The following is a 19593-nucleotide window of genomic DNA, read 5'->3' as shown; positions in this document are numbered from 1 at the left end:
GGCTAGCCTGGAAATCATGATCCTCCTGCCTCAGCCTCAATGGTAGGATTACAGATATGTGCCACCATGCCTTGCTACATTCCTTTCTCTTCCTTTCCCTCCCTCCCTGTGACCCCAGCAATAGGGAGGTAGAAGTAGAAATATCAGAAATTCGGGATCCTCCTTGCTTACATAGGAAGTCTGAGGCTAGCCTGGGCTAATGATTTTTTTTTTAAAGTAAAAACCCAGGGTCTGCTGACACCTCTCCAACTGTGTTAACCAATGAGCAGGAGGCAAGGGGGCAGGCAGAAGATCTGATGCTACCTGGCAACCTCCCCATTACCTTGGTAACCTCCACACAGTTGCGGGTGCAGTGAACACACATCTTATCGATCTCAGTGGCGTTAGGGTGGAGGATGATTTCCGGAGCCGTCAAAATGGTTTCCGCTTGGAACAGAGGGGTATTTCCAAGGATCAGAGAATTGAAGTTCTGTAAGTTCCTAGGTGGGGGAGTGCAGAGGACAAAGGACTCAGGGTATGAAACACCCAGGGGCAGAGCCTGGGATCAGGGGGAGGTCTGCTACACACTGCAGACTTGAAAGGCAGCATGTGTGGGGGACTATTTATGCGCCTTGGTCATTTCTGCTTGGGTATCCAAACGCCTACTGGTAGGAAATATTAACAGTGACCACCCAAAAGTCATTCCCAGAAGCTCACTGCCTCCTAGGAATGCTTTCTGCTCTTCCACGGCAATCATTCAACAGGTGTCTGTCCCCTTGCTTTGGCCTCTCTCCTAGATCTCAGGTGAAAGACCCTTGTCTGTGACCAGGATCTAGTCCAGGCTCCAGCACATGTCCACTTCTGACAAAGCTTGGCTGCCCGGTTGGCTGGATACATGGATACACAGATGGATGGGTGGGCAGGCAGGTGGGTGGATGGATGGATGGGTGGGTGGGTGGGGGGATGATGGGTGGGTGGGTGAGTGGATGGATGCATTGGGTGTGGGTGTATATCAACATGACAGATAGATGATGGATAGATGGATGGTAGACAGATGGAATGGAGAAACGGATGTGTGCATGCATCGGAGGTGGATGGATGGATAATTGGAAGATATAACATATTAGGCAAACACTATGGGAGATAGTTCCAGATAAGGTGCTTTGTAGAACCTGAGTTTGGTTTCCAGCATCCATGCCACGGGGCTCAGAGCTGCTGTAACTCCAGCTGCAGGGACAGCCAATCAGCTGACCCCACAGCACCTACACTCGTGATCACATACATGAAATTTGAAATTAAATAAATATTTTAAAATGCGTTTGCATTTTCAAAAAGGACACCAAGATGCAATGATGCCGCCTTTACCAGCACAACTCAGGAGTCACAGAGATGGTTGGTCATGGGTGGCTTCTTAGAATGACCCCGGGCTATAGTGTGTGTGTCTCTCAGCTGGCCCAGCTATGCTGCTGGGTCACAGGACCCTCAGAGGACAGCAGCGTCAGTGTTGGACTGCCATGAGCAATCAAAACTCAATACACAGTGACTATCCCAGCAGGCGATTAACCAACCATAGCCCAGGGGAAGAAGACTGGGTCACCTGTCTTCTGCTGCCAGACAAACACAGTTACCCTGTCTTCCAGAAGCAGAGAGGCATACAACAGTCTTTGAGTGCCAGAAGGGGCTCACAGGGACCCACATGAAGGACACCCCTCCCTGTTCAGCCACCCATCATCCAGTCTGTAATTCATGCCCAACCCATGCATGACACACGTGTGTGGCCTTACTTCAAGATGACTTTCCCCAAGACCTCATAGATTCTGCCTTCCCAGTACTCATAGTAGGTGGCCAGTTTGGGGGCCCTGCCCGTGTTGGTATGCACGACGAGACCTTCCACTTTGGTCAGCAGCGGCCCAATAGCCAGGTACCACCGGACCATGTGGTCCACGTCCTTGGCCCTTTCTCGTTCAATGTGCTCAAAGAATTCTTTTACACCTGTAGAGAAGGGCATGAGTCACACAGAGCAGCTATGACTCAGAGGGACTTCATATCAGAGCCTGTCCATATGTCAAATGCGGGTCAGGGGCCGTCCACACATCAGTCATGGGTCAGAGGCTGTCCATATGTCCACCATAGGTCACGAGCTGTATGTACTCATGGACATGGAGTCAATGCCAGAAGCTAAGATTCACCTCAATAAAAAAGCCAATGACACCAGACAGGGGCCATGATGGATGCTGGTGCCCCACACATAGCCAGTAGCTGTGATGTTTTTCTTGAATTCTTTGCTGACTAGTTCTTAATTCCCTACTGACTAATTTGGGACAACTTAAAATACTTCTAGCACAGTGAAAAGTAAATATGCACCCATAAAATAATAAGTGATCTGACTAGTAACTAAGTTACACAGCCGGGTATGGTGGTGTGCCCCTGTAATCCCAGCACTGGGAAGTCTGAGGCAGGAAGATGGCAAATTCAAGGCCAGCTTGGGCAGCACAGTAAGAGCCCATCTCAAGAAAAAATAAATACGTCAGCTGGGCATAATGGCACACCTTTAATCCCAGCACTAAGGAGGCAAAGGCAGGCAGATGTCTGTGAGTTCAAGGCCAGCCTGGTCTACAGAGTGAGACCTTGTCTTTCTCAAAATCAAGAGTCTGGAGGGCTGGGGCTGGCTTGGTGGCAGGGCACTTAGCTGAGCACATGAAAGGCCCTGGTTCCAGCTAAGGACCAGAACTAGCAATGGTCACAAGCTGTGAAACTATTAAGTAACACAGAACATGGCAGAGAGTGGGACATAGGACATGGCCACAACACTTCAAGTAAAGGGCCGGGGTGGTTAGACCTGTTTATTCTAGTCACTGAATATCTGGAGCATAGCAATAGTAAACACGGGGCCTCTCTCTCATTCCACGACTGGTAAGCTAGAAGCCATGCCTACCTGGGAGCCCCTCCTCGGTTTTGGAGATTGGGTACCTAAAGAGGTTGACAGACTCGATTAGTGTAAGCCTGGAGGTGATGTCCTCCGCATTCTTGTGAATCTGGTGGACAAGCGACTCGAACTTGCCGATGGCCTGTTTGCAGCGACTGATGTAGTCAGCGATACCTTGGAGGAAGAGAAAGCAATTAGGTTCCATCTCTGCCATTCCTGGCCATCCCACCGGCATTTGTGATACCTATGGTCATGCCACTTAGCTCAAAGACCCCATTCCTACAGCTGTGTTGACTGAGCAGTGGCTAAGAGCCACTCACCCCCAGAAGACCTGGGACAAAGATGTCTGGGCAAGAATCCACCAGGCTTAGCAGTAGGGTTTCATTGCATCCAGATATGTGTTCATATTTGTGTGTGTACATATGTGTGTATATGCGTATGCATATGCGTACATACATATGTGTGTGAGCATGTGTATCTGTATATGCATATGTGTACATGTGTGTGAATGTACATATATGTGCAAGTGTGCATATATGTGTATCTATGCATATATGTATGTGTGTGTTTATGTGTATGTGTATGTGTACACTTATGTAACTTTGTATCGTTTATGTTCACATATTGTGATATTGTGGTTTTATGAGAAGGGATTATTATTTAAGGTCGATCTAGGGACTGGGCATAGTGTTCTATAAACATGAGGACCTGAGTTCGAATCCCTGGTACCCATGTACAAGGTTGGGCAAGCCTGTGCATACCTATAATCCCAGCATTATGGACAGAGACAGCCTGAACTCACTGGCTAGCCAGCCAAGCCAAAATGGCAAGCCTGCAGACCAGTGATAGACGCCCTCTTGACACCTCCTTCTGACCTCTTCTGCAAGCACACACACACCATACACACACACACACACACACACACACACACACACACACACATACACACTGTAAAACGAACTGTAAGATGACAGGAGCTGTGCTATTACCTAGTGAGTTCCAGTTCAGCCTCTTGTACCCAGAGCGGAACACCCTAAGCAGCTCCTGGGAATGGTCATCCAGGAGTGATGTCTCTGCGTCGTTCAGCGTGTTGATGAGCAGGTGGTAGTGGTCCAGCATGCGCTGGATCCCTTCTGTGTACCTGAGGGCCCAGCACAGGGAACAGTGAGAGGCGCAGGGCAGGACACGAGCTTAAGAGCCACAGTGGCATGTCCCCCAGAGGCCTGGCTCACAGGCAACTTCCATCAGGACAATCACAGAGGGCTGCGATGAGGCTCGGGGCCACAGCATTACTAGCACAAGGCCCTGTCCATCCCCAGAACCACAGGGGTAACTGTCACTCACATCTATAGGGAGGGGCCTGCTAGTGTTCCATGCCCAGAGGCACAACTCCACAAACAATACAGAGAGATGTAACATGCAAGAGAAATCTGTGACGAGGAGGAGGATAGACAGGACGGGAGGGAGGTGTGACGGAGGGAATGGACAGAATGCAAAATGTTTATAAGTGAAACTCTAACTATAATAAGGACTTTTTTAAAGAAATGAGTTGGACACAGTGGCGCATGCCTTTAATCCCAGCACATAGGAAGCAGAAGCAGGTGGATCTCTGTGAGTTTGAGGCCAGCCTGGTCTACAGAATGAGTTCCAGGCCAGCCTTCAACTCTACATAGTAAAATATTGTCTCAAAAACATTAAAATTTTAATTTTTAAATAAGAACAAAATTAAATTTAAAATTAAGTAAAAAAGTTATGAAAGGAACAAAAACTTTGAGGGGAGGGCTCTAGCTTTGGGAGTGTTGGGTAGTGGCATTGAAGGGAAAATGAGTTGATTGAGTGTTTCCCTTGCAAATATGAGGCCCTGAGTTCGATCCCCCAGCTCCCATGTATAAAGCAGCATGGTGGCATACTCCTGCAATTCCAGCACTAGAGAGGAGCAAACAGGCAGATCCCTGTGGCTCACTGGTCTGGCCAGCCTAGCCAGACCAGTGAGCCACAGACCAGGGAGAGATTCTGCCTCATAAACAAGGTGAACAGTGTCTAAGGACAACACCCAATATGGACCTCCTGGATCCACATGCTCATGCCACCTGAAACACACAAGTGCACAAGTGTGCATGTGCCCACTCATATGCACAGAGACACAGACATGTGCCAATACACACACATAAACACACACACATGCACATACAGACACATACACACACACACATATGCACAGACACACAGACATGTGCACATGCACACACATAAACACACACACACATGCACATACAGACACATGCACACAGAGACACAGACACTCGCGCACACACATATGCACACAGACACTCATGCATGCACATACAGTCACACACACATTTGAAAACAAACAAAACAAATTGTCAAGAGGTCCTGCGACCAGTGTCCCCTCTAACTGAAGAAGGGTCTTCTCACCTGAGGAATTTGTCTTCCTGGAGGGCCACGTTCCTCGCCAGTTCAGGGACAGTGAATCCTAGCTGCTCTAAGTACTTGGTTTCGTTAATAATCTCCCTGAGAATAGGGGAGAAGTTGATGACAAACATGGCTCCCTTTTCCACAGGGGGTGCATCCTCAGCCATGATGGTAGTCTGTGGAAGAGATGATACACAGCTTGTAAAGCTCACTAGATATGATTGACAGACACCAGCTAATGGATGCAGACTGGAACCATCGAGTTACACATTCTGTTTTGCAGAGATGGTCAATAATCTAGTTTTGGGCTGGCAGCTCATAGTGTAAAACACCAGCTCTGCAAGCAGGAAGACCTAAGTTTGGATTCTCAACACTCTGTAAAATGTCAAGCATATGTGAGTATGTGCATACCACAAATGATATCACAGAGAGAGAGAGAGAGAGCACATAGACAGGAGGATTCTGGGGGTTTCACGGCCAGCCAGTCTAGACAAATCCATGAGTTCTTGGTTCAGTGAGAGACCCTGTCTCAAAAAAATATTGTTGGGGTTGATTGAGGAAAACTATGATGTCAATCTCTGGCCTCTGCATATGTGAACACCACACACACACAAAACACACACACACACATACACCTCAGTTTAGCAGCCCTGGGTCCAACTGTACTACAGAGTGGGTTCAAGACCAGCCAAGACAACTAAGTGAGACCCTGCCCCAAAATAAAAAAGTAGACAGCCAGGGCTATTTCTCAGCAGTAGATAGCCTGCCTAGAATCCCTCAGGGAGGGACTGGGGATGTAGCTAAGTAGTCATACACTTATCAGTTCAATCCCCAACCCTGGGAGGTAAAAGAATTCTATTTAGTTCCCAATATTAGAATATTAGGTAAAGTCCTATAAAATGGAGATTTCTGGCTTTTCTTGAAAAACAGGGAAACCAAATTACATTGGCAGGCACAGCTAGAATTGGACAGTTGACACCCCAGGCCCTGAACACTCCAGCTCCCCCAAGTGCACGGTTCACTCTGCCCTCAGGGTGGCAAAGACGTTCCAACTAGAGAGAGTTCCAGGGACAACAAATATAAAACTGCCAGGTCAACAGACACTAATCTCCCAAGTGTTGGCCACATGCCAGGCCCAAAGCCACAAAAGAGGGAGGCATGTGGGGAAGTTTAAAAAACAGTGGGGTGACTGGGTGATAAAGGTACTTGCCACCAACCTGAGTTCAGTCCCTGGATCCCACTCAGAGGAAGGAAGGACTGGACCTGCAAGCTGTCCTCTGGTGTCCACATGCACACAGAGGCACACAAATGTCCACACACTAATAAGAAATGCAAAATCCATCACCTGTGACTCACATACGATTCAACTAGGGTTTAACGCCAGTCCACTCAATTTTTTATTTAATGTGTGTGCCTGTGCGCATATGTGTGCATGTATGTGAAGGACAAGGAACATCCTTGGGCATCATTTCTCCAGTGCCTTCTGTATTTTTTTTAAGATTTGGTTTTACACACACACACACACACAAACACACACACTTGAGGGAGTGGGTATATGCATGTGAATACAGGTACCCAGGGAAGCCAGAAGAGAACATCAGAGCCCCTAGGAGTGGAGTCACAGGCAGCTGTGAGTCCTCCCATGTGGATATGAGGAATCCAACTTGGGCCTCTACAAGAGCAGCAAGCGCTCCTAACAGCCACACTTTTCCTTTGGACTCAGGGTCTCTCACTGGCTGAGAAATCCAAGATGTGCCTGCTCATGCTTCCAGCTGAACCATCTCCCCAGCCCCCTTGACTTGTGTTATGAGGAAGGCTGCTGAGCCACCCAAAGGGTCGTGTAGCTGCCTGCTGTGCAGGGTGCCTCTGTGCCCCCTCCCAGGCCCCTCCCTGCCCCCCCTCTTGAGAGGCCGGTGTGCCACCCTCTGTGGGTTGTGAGGAAGGGCACACCTTGGTGAGAAGACTCTTCTTCATGAGGTTTGGGAGGCTCAGCTCCGTGGTCTCCTTCCAATGCTCATACTTGCGGTCTTCGTAGTCCTTCATCATCCTGCCCACTTCCAGGTACCTCTGCTTCACCTAGCCGAGAATTGGAGCAACAATCATTTTGACTGTCTCCTCTCCCTGCTGCCCTGGCTCTCTCTACGTACATGTGTGTATTTTAACACACCGCGGCACACTTTGGAGAAGGAAATAGTGTTTTCACAGCTCTTGGAGGGTCTGCCTCAGATCACCTGACTTGAAAGCCAGGCTTGCTCTAGCAGAAACCAGCAGGCTACAGTCTTTGCATGAGGTGGGTCGTAAATATGTTTTAAGGGCCAGCCGAGGTGGCAGCCACCAAGCTAGAGGTGAGGAACACAGCCAGGCTCCAGAGGCGGTGACATACCTCCTGGCCCCGCTCGCTGTCCAGGAGTTCCTCGACCTCCTGGAACCTGAGGATGGTATGCTTGATCCTGTAGAAGAGGGAGCGCTCCCAGCATATGGCACCTGCCACCGGAGGGTGGTTCTTGTACAGTGGCGGGTTGTCCAGGTTCTGCACAAAGATCTTATTAACGATGTCGATCTGAAAAGCAAGTGGGCGCCCTGGTTAGCCTCCCACAGACTGTGCCAGATAGATACAACTTAAGTAAAGGATGGAATCTTGCCAGGAATGCAAACAAGGGCTGAGCATGGCAGAGCCTTGGGCCAGCTGAGGCCTGGGTCCATCCCCAGCACTGATTGTGGCTGAGGGGAGGGAGAGGTTTGGGCAAGAAAATTTAAATAAGGTGGAGAATATGCCCTTTGTTGTTGGCATAGCGTTTACTACTTTTTCTTCCTTATGCTCTCCAATCTCTTCTTCTAAGTGCTCCAAGTTGTGTGCATTAAAATAGCAGATCACACACCCTGTGTATGTATACTGCTTGGATTGAATTATTTGAAATCCATAAATCTCTTCTAAAGATGACCACTGGCAAATGTACAGTTTAAAAGAGCCATCTCTAGACTGGGCTGTAGCTTTGTGTTCACTGCCCAGGCAGGCAGCCATGGGTTTCCTGGTTACCTCCTTGCGGTACTGTGCCAGAATGTCGTTGAACTTCATCATCATTTGCCGGTTGATGGCCTCCCGGGAACGGATGTGCTTGAATTTTAACAGCATGTCAAAGGCCGCTTCGGCCGACCGAAGTGTTTTGAAAGATTCGTCAATAAAATTCTTTGCTTCTTTCTCAATAACCTGCCAGAGGATAGGAGAAAAATAAGAATAGAGAAAGAGAGAAAGAGGCAGGGGGAGAGGGAGGGAGGAAGGGAGGGATGGAGGAAGAAAAGAAAAGAGGGGAGGAGAAGAGAAGGGGAGGGGAGGGGAGGGAAGGGAGGGAGGGAAGGGAAGGGAGAGGATGGGAGGAGGGGAGGGAGTTGAAAAAAAAGCAGCTGCTCTCATGGTCTTTCAAGGTTGTGTCTCAGCAGCTTGAGACAGGCCTCTCTCCTGTCTCAATGAGAGCTGCTATCTGGTCAGAGGAACTTGTCTGGGCTGGGGGATGGCTCAGTTGGGAAAGTGCTTATCTTGCCAGCATCAGGATCTAAGTCAGGGCCCCAGGACCCACATGAAAAACCTGGGTGGCCACACTTGCCAGAACTTCAATCTTGAAGTCATCCATCACATATTTCCAGTATGGGGAGGACTTGATGCTGAAGGGGTCAAAGTTCAAGCTTTCCATCGGGGTGACCAAGCTGTCTACCCTGCAAAGGACATCGTCGATACGCTTGGGGTCCCCCGTCACAGCTTTGAGCTCTGGGCCAAATATGTTGTAAAATTCTTCCATGACCTGGGGGTGGGACAGAATGGAAGGGAGCTAAGCGTCCTTCGGTTTACTCCTAGCATCTTAACCATAAAAGACAGCATCTCGAACTTAACCTGAATGCAACAGGCCCAACCCACAGGCAACCTGCTCCCCATCTGAGGCCTTTGGGGCTATGCCCGTGCAACAGGATAAGGTTCAGAGGCCCTGGGCCTGGAGAGAAGGCTTAGTTTTTCTTGCAGAGGGCCTGGGTTCCATTCCCAGCACCCACGCACAAACCTCTGTGTCTTTCTCGCTCCAGATGTCCCTGTGTGAGGCAGCCACTCTGACTAAACATGACATCATACAAGAACAACAGAGAGGAGGGAGCCAGAGTTCCTGCATGCTGAGGGGGGAAGAGGGCTGCTGAGATGTGAGGTAAAAACAGCTGAACATGGCATGTGAGTCTCTGCTATTCTGATGATGTTGAAATGAGTATACATTTGCTGGGCGGTGCTGACGCATGCCTTTAATCCCAGCACTCGGGAGGCAGAGGCAGGTGAATCTTTGTGAGTTCAAGGCCAGTCTGATCTACAGAGCCAGTACCAGGACAGGTTCCAAAGCTACACAGAGAAACTCTGTCTTGCTTGAAAAACAAAAGCAAGCAAGCAAACAGAAAGATGCACTGGGATTGGAGTGTGGCCAGCCACCCAGACACCAAGCATGTGTCCCTCTCCCCAAAAGCTGTGGGTGGTCAGGTCAATGCAGAGCTGGTGGGCAGTAGTGGTAGAAGGAAGAGGTAAGGGTGATGAGACCTGAAGGGATAGGGGGAAGGCGCAGGGGTCTGGAGAACCACAAAGGAATCAAAGCCAAGACAGGCAAGTGCCCAGGACAAGGAGACCTCAGGGGGTGGTTTGCCAGCAGAGGGAGGTCTGAGCACGAAGAAAAGCTGCAAAGCCTGCTGGGAAAAGATTCAGTCAGTCAGAAGCATGAGGACTTGCATTTGACTGTCAGGCATGGTGGCTTGTGCTTGTAATCCCAGTACTGGCGAGGTGGAGACAGATGGGTCCCTGAAGGTCCCTGGCCAGCTGGCCTAGATACACATCCACAGTCACAAAAGATCTGAGGTACAGCCGGACATTTTGGCACATTCTGGAATAGTCTATATTCTTCTTGCAAAAGTTTCTATCAGATCCTTTCAGAGCTCTGGAATCTACCCAACATGGTGGCATCCCCCATCCAAAGGCCAGAATATTCCTTTCCATCAGGCAAATCCACACCCATCACAGAAGACGTGGCTCCTACCTGCAGGACATCTGTGAGGTCCTGGCAGATGCTGGCCATGTAGTCTGTTCTCTCAAACAGCCGCTTCCGGTCAAACTCCCATCGTGCCTCCCGACCAGAAGCCTCAATCTTGGCCCGGATGTCGAAGTAGGATTTCTTCCATAGCTTGAGAGTGTTTCTGGCCTCCAGGGTTTTGTGCTGGGCACTCGCTCTGTTTTCTCTGTTAGGCAGAGATGTCAGGTTTGGAACAAAGAGGCAGCTGCCCACATCTGAGCCACACTCCCCCATGGCATTGGTATCTGGGAGGTTTCTCATCCAGGATCTCCCTGGCACCAAGTCCTCCCCAGGGAATATTTCTTCATGAGCCACTACAATTTGCAAGAGCACAAAAGGACCCCCAAGCTGGACCCAGGCTGCCACCCCCACCCCTGCTGGCGTCCAACCTAGCTCCTAGGAAAATGTGGCTACAGGAGTAGGAAAGCAGGTGGCCTTGGTGCCTGTCCTCATGGTCACTGTGTAGCCTCAGCCCTGTGGCACAGACCCTGAATGGAGCTGATCTCACCCATGTGGACCATGTGGGGAGTGAGAGAATGGATGGGTATAGCTCCGCACTTGGGTTTAGCTTTATAAGACCCTGGATTTGATCCCCACATCACGAACACACAAAATAGTTAAAAATCGTCATCCGACAGGCTGCTCCTTCTGAGGGCCCAGGCCTAGGACTGAGCATGCCTGGCCATTTACCTCAGTTTCTCCAAATATAAATAAGGAACAAAGTCCCAGTCAAAATCACACACGTGCAGCTGGAGATGCTGCTCTGTCATGAGGGCAGAGTTCAGATCCCATCATGCACTTATGGTGGCTCACAGCACATGTAACTAGAGCTCCAGGGCATCTGATGCCCTCTTCTGGTCTCTGTTGCAGGCACCTGCACACATGTGCATACATTCACACAGGCACACACCCATACACATAAATAAGAGTAAAACGGGCCATGCATGGTGACACATCTCTTTAAGGACAGCACTTTAAGGCAGGTGGGTCTATATATCAAGTTCCAGGCCAGCCAGAGATACATAATGAGACCCTGTCTCAATAAATAAATAACTCATATACATATATAATTGTGTGTTACACAATATAATCATACATCGAATTGTGTAGGCAGTGTATAAATAAAATATATATGTTATACTTTAATAAGTCATAAAAAGGAACAAATTCAGGTGGTACACATGTACCATGGGTGAATCTAGGCAACTTCATGATGAATGAAGCACCACTCAGAAAAGACTTGGTGTTGTAAAATCTCCACACCTTGGGACTTGGAAGAGGAAGTCTGAAGTGACTAAAAGGTGTCAGGCTTCTTTGGGAGATAAAGAGAGTGTTGAGATATATATATGTTAAAATTACGTGCATGTGGGCTTAAGTCCACATAAGTGCAGTCCCCAAGAATGCCAGAAGGGGGCATCCGATCCCCTGGAGCTCTTATCCAGGCAGCTGACTATAAGCTACCTGTGGGTGCTGGGAACTGAATCCAGGTCCTCTGTAAGAGCAGCAAATGCTCTTAATCAATGAGCCACCTTCTCAGCCCCATAAAGAATGCTCTTCAGTCAACTGATATGATGGCTGGTACACTGAGAGCATTTGAATCTCTGTGATGTTACCTTGCAGTACTGGGGATGAAACCCAGGCCCTTGGCACACCAGGCACCTGCTCTATTGCTGAGCCCCATGCCTAGACCTGAACTGTGCACAGCCTGGACTCCCAGAAGGAACCCCAGGGAGCCCAGTGGCTTCTCACTTGAATAGAGTGCGTAGGTTAATGACTCGGCACACTCGCTCAGCAATCTCCCAGGCAATGCGCTCCATGAGCGGGATCATTCTCTCGTCCTTGTTGTAGTGCCTCGAGATGATCCACACCATGCGCAGGGCACTCATCATGGACGGGATGGTGTCCAGGACCACGTGGAAGTTGGAACCATGTGTGATGTTCTGCCAGAGCCATCAAGAGGGGACAGAAGAGGGGCTTAGCCTCGAGGCCAGGAAACTAATCCCCCACCACCACCCCTCTTTCTGTCCTGCTATGTTGCCCAGGCTAGCCTCAAAATTACTACATAGCAGAGGATGACCTTCAACACCTGATCCTCTCTCCTCTACCTTCCAAGTGCTGGCATTACAGGTGTGTACCACCACACCTGGATCCTGGAGAGTTTTTGTTTGCCTGCTTATTTATTTGAGACGGGATCTCACTATGTAGCCCAGGCCAGCCTGAAAGTCTGGATCCTCCAACTCAGCCTCCTGAATGCTGGGAAGACAGGAGTACTACGGTGGTTTGAAAGAAAATGGTCCCCATAGGGAGTGGCCCTATTGTTAGTGACTTTGTTGGAGAGGATATGGCTTTGTTAGAGGAAGTGTGTCACTGTGGGTGTGGGCTTTGAAGTGTCCTATGCTCAAGCTATGCCCAGTGTGGCACACGGTTCACTTCCTGTTTCCTGAGGATCAAGATATAGAACCTTCAGCTGCTTCTCCAGCACCATGTCTGCCTGCAGGCTGCCAGGCTTCCCATTATGATAATGGACTAAACCTCTGAAACTGTAAGCCAGCTGTCAGTTAAATGGTTTCCTAGTATAAGTGTTACCATGGTGATGGTGTCTCTTCACAGCAATAGAAACCCTAAGACAAGTGCATCACCATGCCTGGCTTCACTGGTACACTCAGGGAATGCCTGAAACAAGTGGTAAAGCCCAGTGGATTGCCACACCATATAATTTAGGGGATAAAACAACAAAACAGCTCTGGTGTTCTATACAGATGCAATGTTTTTCCCCATATATTCTTTACCTGAAGTTGGCTAAATTGGTGGATGGAGACCGACTGTCTATACATGGAGCGTGCGCATGCGCGTGCGTGTACACACACACACACACACACACACACACACACACACACACACACACGAATGTATATTACATATGCCAAGAGTGGCATGCTCTATCTTTCAAGTATACATCTGTCAGAACCACTTCCTTCTGGCCCTCTCTATCAAGAGATGTCATGCCAGTCAGGCGGTGGCACTCACCTTTAATTCCAGCACTCAGGAGGCAGAGGCAGGTGGAGCTCTGTGAGTTCAAGGCCAGCCTGGTCTATAGAGTGAGTTCTAGGACAGACGGGAATATACAGAGAGAAACTCTGTCTTGAAAAATGAAGAGAGAGAATTATCATCCCTTTCCCACTGCATAGGTCTATGAATGTCCCACTACTTGACCAGCCAGAGATGAGGGTTAGTGTAGAAGACACAGAGGTCCTAGTACTCACAGATAAGTACTAGGGAAACCAGGAATGTTAGCATGCAGGGTTGTCTCTTCAAGGGGAGAAATGTATAACCTGTTTCCCTCCCAGAAGGCTGGGAATGGATGTGGTTAAGAGGCTGGGGACCTCTGTGCTGTCTGTAGGGCCAAGCCACCCCTGACTCTCCCACACTTGTGTTTATCTCTATCACCCTCCCTAGACCCTTATCTTATCTTCAGCACCACTTTTCAGCCAACAGAAGCCATCCTTGCAAAGTGGTTCAATGTAATCATGTCTTAAGCTCTGTTATACACACAGGATTGCATTAATTGTCACCAAGAAACTTATTTTCCCCAAATTGTGCTGTTGAAATATGCCTAAAATAAACTGCCCAGTGTCAGACTCTCAAAGTTTGAACCAGCCCTGGTGACTGAGTTGTGTTGAACTGAATGAACTGAATTTCCTTTTTACTTCACAGGGATTAAGATTCTGCTGGCCTTATGTTTGAAAGACACACACTCGCACACACTCTCACACACATACATACATATTTTCACACTCATACACACACACAAACACACACACACACATGCACGCACACATGTGCACGTCCACTTTTTCCAAGCCTAACTATTAGCCTTTGCTTTGTCCTCTCGAAATAAGTCAAGATGGAGAGCTGTGACCACTCTGTGATCCTAAAACCAGCAGGCTGGGAGGCAGCCATTTCCCCTGGAGAGGCCCTGTATCTGAGCCTCCATGTGGAAGGAAACCAAGGACATCCAGGCAGAAAGGAGCAGGCAAGAAAGCCAGCCATTCTAGAAGAGGATACTCTACCCAGCCATCCAATGGATGACATGGGAGGCAAGAAGGGCTCTCTATGGAGCCCTTCCCAAATCCTGACCCACTACATGGGACAGCTTTTATCAAGAAAACAATTGCACACCACCAACCAGTACAGTGACTGTCCTAACTAATGTCAGCTGTCAGCTTGACACAGTCTAGGGTCATCTGAGGAAGCCTCCATTCAAAGGCTTATTCCACAGATTGGTCTGTGAGGAACTGGCTTGGGTGATCATTGATGTGGGAGGGACCAGCCAACTGTAGGTGGCATCATCCCGAGGCAGGCAGGCCTGCATGACATAAAGAAGAGAGCTGGAGGGTTAGAGAGATGGCATGAGGCCCTCTTCAGAGGGCCTGAGTTTGATTCCCACATGGCAGCTTGCAGCCACCTGTCACTCCAGTCCCAGGGAATCTGATGCCCTCTTTTGGCCTATGCAGGCTGAACCAGGCATGTACATAGTACACAGACACACACGCAGGCAAAACATCCATACACATTTTTAAAAATGTTTAAATAAGCTTTAAAATGAAGAAAGCCAGCGGACGTGGGCAAAGAGTGAGGTAGAACGTTCCTGCCCTGACTGTGATCAGCCCTCTATGCAGACTGTGATCAGCAAGGAAGCCAAATCAGCCCTCTCCTCCGGACTGCCCTCTATGCAGACTGTGGTCAGCAAGGAAGCCAAATCAGCCCTCTCCTCCAGACTGCCCTCTATGACAGACTGTGATCAGCAAGGAAGCCAAATAAGCCCTCTCCTCCCCACGGTGCTTGTGATCGGAGTTGTGGGATAATCTTTTTGTAGGCTGTGAAGATGTATCTCTGCCCAGGCACACCTTCTGATTGGTTTAATAAAGAGCTGAATTCCCAATAGCTAGACAAGAGAGGATAGATGGGACCTCCCAAAAGAGATAGGAACCCTAGGAAGAAGAGAGATGGGATTCGACAGCCAGACACAGACAAGTGGGATGCATGGTACTGAGGAGAGGTAACCAGCCACGTGGTAGAACGTAAATTAATATACATGCGTTAATTTAAGTTATAAGAGCTCGTTGGGAGCAAGCCTACGCGAAGGCCAAGATTTCATAATTAATGGTAAGTCTCTGTGTCATTATTTGGGAGCTGGTGGTCCAAAGAAAGGCCTATTACACAGAGGGTTTTATCACCGCAATGGAAAGCAAACTAGGAAAATGACATGCATTGAATATCTAAAGAGGAACCTGTGATTTGAGTCTTTTAAATTAGTACAACTCCATAATAAAAGCAAGAAGTGAGGTAATGCCTCCTGGTAGCGTGGGGTGGAACAGAGCTGTGCACTTTCTGTCAACCAGAAAGCAGAGGAACAGACACTGAGGAGCCCCACAAAGGCAATATCCCTCCCACCTCCCCATGGCCTACTTCCTCCAGCGAGATCTCTACATCCTGAAGATTCCAGAACCTCACAGATCAGCAGTACCATAAGCCTATGGGAGGCATTTCCACTTGGCCCATAGCACGGCATGTTACAATCATGAAGACAAAAAATCAGGAACATAATTAAAAGTAATAAAAGATAAATATGTAGGGGCTGGAGAGATAGCTCAGTGGTTAAGAACATGTACTTCACCACCAGAAGACCTGAGTTCAGTTCCTAGCATTGTGTCTGGTAGCTCACACCACCTATCACTCTAGCTCCAGTCAAGAGCTTCTGTGGGCACATGCACTCCTGTGTGTGCAGACTTGCACATAATTAAAAGTAATAAGAGATTAAGAACACAAGAACAGCTAGACAGTGGTGGTGCACACCTTTAATCCCAGCTCTCAGGAGGCAGAGGTAGCTGGATCTCTGTGAGTTAGAAGCCAGCCCAATCTTCAGAGCCAGTTCAAGGACAGCCATGGCTACACAGAACAATTCTGTCTTAATTAAACAAATAAACAAAAGAGAAGGAAAGAAGACAAGGACTCAGCCCAGGCTATCCTCAAATTCACTACATGGCCAAGAATGACCTTGAATTTCTTACTTTCTTTTTTGTTTGTTTGTTTGTTTGTTTGTTTGTTTGTTTTTTCAAGGCTGGGGTTTCTCTGTGTAGCTTTGGAGCCTGTTCTGGAACTAGCTCTTGTCAACCAGGGTGGTCTGGAACTCACAGAGATCAGCCTGCCTCTGCCTCTCAAGTGCCAGGGTTACAGACCTGCACCACCATGCAGGATTTATGTGGTCCTGGATATGGAAGCCAGGGCTTTATGCATGCTAGGTAAGTACTCTTTCAACTGAGCCACAATCCCAGCCCCTCAGTGTACTTTTTTGTTTGTTTGGTTAGTTGGTTGGTTTTTTGTCTTTCGGTTTCTCTGTGGCTTTGGAGGCTGTCCTGGAACTAGCTCTGTAGACCAGGCTGGCCTTGAACTCACTGAGAACCACCTGCCTCTGCCTCCCGAGCGCTGGGATTAAAGGTGTGTGCCACCAACGCCTGGTTCCCCTCAGTGTAATTTTAAAAGTGACATCTGTGCAGTGTCACTCACAGAGCTGGTTTTCCAGAATACAGCCCACCCTTTGTACCTTGAAGTGACGTTCCACGGTGGACAGGAAGCGCACATTGTCTGAGGCCTCCATGTGGAGTTTGAACAGCTCTGTCAGGACCGGCTGCACATTGGCTGTGAGCATGGATTCGGCCTCCTTGATCACTTCTAAGACCTTTCTAACAAACGGAAGCTTTGTTTGCTCATGGAGGGCGCTCAACGTCGCATTCCTTTCCCGCCAGAACTCAATTTCAGCCAGAGGGCCATTGCCCTTCGGAGAGATATGACAGTATTCACCGTTACTGCGGGTGGACACCTGTGGTCCTTTCTACAGTGTCCATCCTTCTTTTCCCAACTGCTTCAGGCAGGCTGGGTAGTACAGGGCCTCTGGGTGAACTTCTCGGCTAGTGTGGACCAATCAGATTGGATCTCAGGACTCTACTGGGAATGCAGGACAAAGGTCCTGCTCTTCCTGGTGGTGCCACAAGGCCAGAAGCTACATATCACTGCTCCAGAGGAAACAGTCTGAGAGGATACCCTTAGCCCCACCAGCATCATTTAGGGAAGCCACAGAGCGAAAGAGACTGGCTCGATCTGAGCCCTTTCTTGAGATGGTGGGTCAAAAGCCCTGTGCACATTACCTGGGGTGTCTTCTTGAGCTGGCTGTCCAGAGCAAATGAAATCTGGTTCAGCCAGTTGATCACACACTGCTCCAAGGACTCCAGCATTTCTGTGTTGGCCACCAACTCGGACAATTCCCCCTCCACACTGATGCTAGGCATCTGCAGCTTGATCTCACCTGTAGGACAGTGGCCAGTTAGAGCCTAGCTTAGGAAAAGCCTGCAACACTCAAGTTCATCAGCCAGCTGGTCTCTTCTGTTGAGCAAGTCACTAGCCTGTCCCCTCCTCGGTCTCTGCCTCGTTCTTTCATGGGAATGTGATTAAAACCCTCTGCTGAAAGTCCCATTGAAAGTGGTGTCATTATGTGAGAAGTTCCTTGATTGACAACATAATGAGTTTGATTTTTACAATTTTAACATACAACCAGAGTTCTGTGGCAACTTAAGAAGTCCTTGCCTGGCAGTAGTAACACATGCCTTTAATCCCAGCACTCTGGGAGGTAGAGGCAGGCTGATTTCTGAGTTTGAGGTCAGCCTGGTGTACATAGTGAGTTTCAGGACAGCCAGAGATACAGAGAACCCCTGCCTCAAAAGAGAGAAAGAAAAGAAAGGAAGAGAGAGAGAAAGCAAGAAATCTTCAGGGGCTGGGGAGATGAGTCAGTGGTTAAGAGCACTTCCTGCTCTTACAGAAGTCCTGAGATCTGCAATTAATAGCATCCATATTGATTGGCTCACAACCCCCTGTAACTCAGCTCTGATCTGACGCCCTCTTCTGGCCTCCACTGGTACCTGTGCTTACATGCACTCTCCCACCACACACATGCACACACACACACACACACACACACACACACTCAAATACACATAAAATTTCTCTTTTAAGAAAGAGAAAATCTCCAACATAAAATGAAGATAAATCAGGGATTCAGGGGTATCCTCAGAGGAAATCAAGATAATGTAAAGAAGAAAATATTTAAGTCCTGGTTCTTTGTCTCAGAGGCTGGAGACAATATGTGGCCATTCGACACGAACAGAATGCTATGAAAAAAGCCATGAAGATGAGTGGTCTCAGACCAAACTGAGCAACCACCAAGGACAGCTCCAAGGGACCACTTCAGGCTCCTTAAACACCAGAGCCAGGGAGACACCTCTATGAGCTAAAGTGCTTGCCACACAAGCTTAAGGACATGAGTTCAGATCCCCGGAACTCCTATACAAACTAAGAACAATGGATCATGCCTGGAATCCCGAGGCAGGCACAGGCGATCCCTGGGGCTCAATGACCAGCCAGCCTAGCCTAGTTGACAAATGAGAGACATGGTATCAAAAAAGAAAGTGGATAACACCTAAAGAACAACATTACACACACAGGCACACCACCCCCAACCTCCCACCCACAGAGTTAAGAGTTGAGAATCCTGGGAGAGTTGGCATAGGAATGGCTGGGTTCACGTGGAGGACAGGAGGGAGGGAGGGAAGGAAGGAAGGAAAGAGTTGATTCCCCTAGAGTACTAGTCCCACATTACTGACTTCCCTGGCTAAGCACTCTGTTACCTTTTGCCTGGCTGGGTCCCTAAACATAAGCATGCAGCTCAGCTCCACTCCCTCACCCAGCCAGCCTCTTGTCTCCGTGTTCTCTGCTTGCCACATGTGCTTTCCATTACCCCAGGCCCTGGGACTCAGTTAAAGGGAAGGGATCAGGCAGGCTCTGCCGGTCCGATGACCACTGACATTGGGGCACCTAAATTCCACAGCAGGGCTTGAACGAGTGAGGCTTTCAGGTGAGGCCTAGCGCCCCCTGCTCTAGGCAGTGCCCCATGATTGCCCTGCCCTCTTCTCCAGGCCTCAGCATCATGTTGAGTTCCACACTCTGCTTCAGCTTGGAGTGCACGGGGATGCCCTGCCGCCACAGGGATTTCACCATTATACTTCCAAACAATTCAGTTTCCAGTGAACACATACATAAGAGTTACTGGGCTGGGGA

The 19593-nt window shown here is 48.8% G+C and overlaps 1 protein-coding gene across 1 annotated transcript in view; it reads right to left on the bottom strand.

Moving 5' to 3' along the window:
* The window catches only part of Dnah10 (dynein axonemal heavy chain 10), a 103926-nt gene that overhangs the window by 76559 nt on the left and 7774 nt on the right, over nt 1-19593 (bottom strand). Inside the window, exons 7-19 of the mRNA XM_051204908.1 lie at nt 17631-17788; nt 17030-17260; nt 12175-12365; nt 10393-10591; nt 8941-9135; nt 8376-8546; nt 7722-7898; nt 7289-7414; nt 5342-5514; nt 3895-4046; nt 2915-3079; nt 1764-1971; nt 323-479 (exon numbers count right to left, since the gene is read on the bottom strand). Of these exons, the coding sequence (XP_051060865.1) occupies nt 323-479; nt 1764-1971; nt 2915-3079; nt 3895-4046; nt 5342-5514; nt 7289-7414; nt 7722-7898; nt 8376-8546; nt 8941-9135; nt 10393-10591; nt 12175-12365; nt 17030-17260; nt 17631-17788 (2303 nt within the window). The remainder of the gene's footprint in view (nt 1-322; nt 480-1763; nt 1972-2914; nt 3080-3894; nt 4047-5341; nt 5515-7288; nt 7415-7721; nt 7899-8375; nt 8547-8940; nt 9136-10392; nt 10592-12174; nt 12366-17029; nt 17261-17630; nt 17789-19593) is intronic.

The sequence above is a fragment of the Phodopus roborovskii genome, unplaced genomic scaffold (genome assembly GCF_943737965.1).
Source record: "Phodopus roborovskii unplaced genomic scaffold, PHOROB, whole genome shotgun sequence".
Taxonomy (NCBI): domain Eukaryota; kingdom Metazoa; phylum Chordata; class Mammalia; order Rodentia; family Cricetidae; genus Phodopus; species Phodopus roborovskii.
Note: the sequence above shows the minus strand (reverse complement) of the source record. Positions and strands in the feature narration are given on the sequence as shown.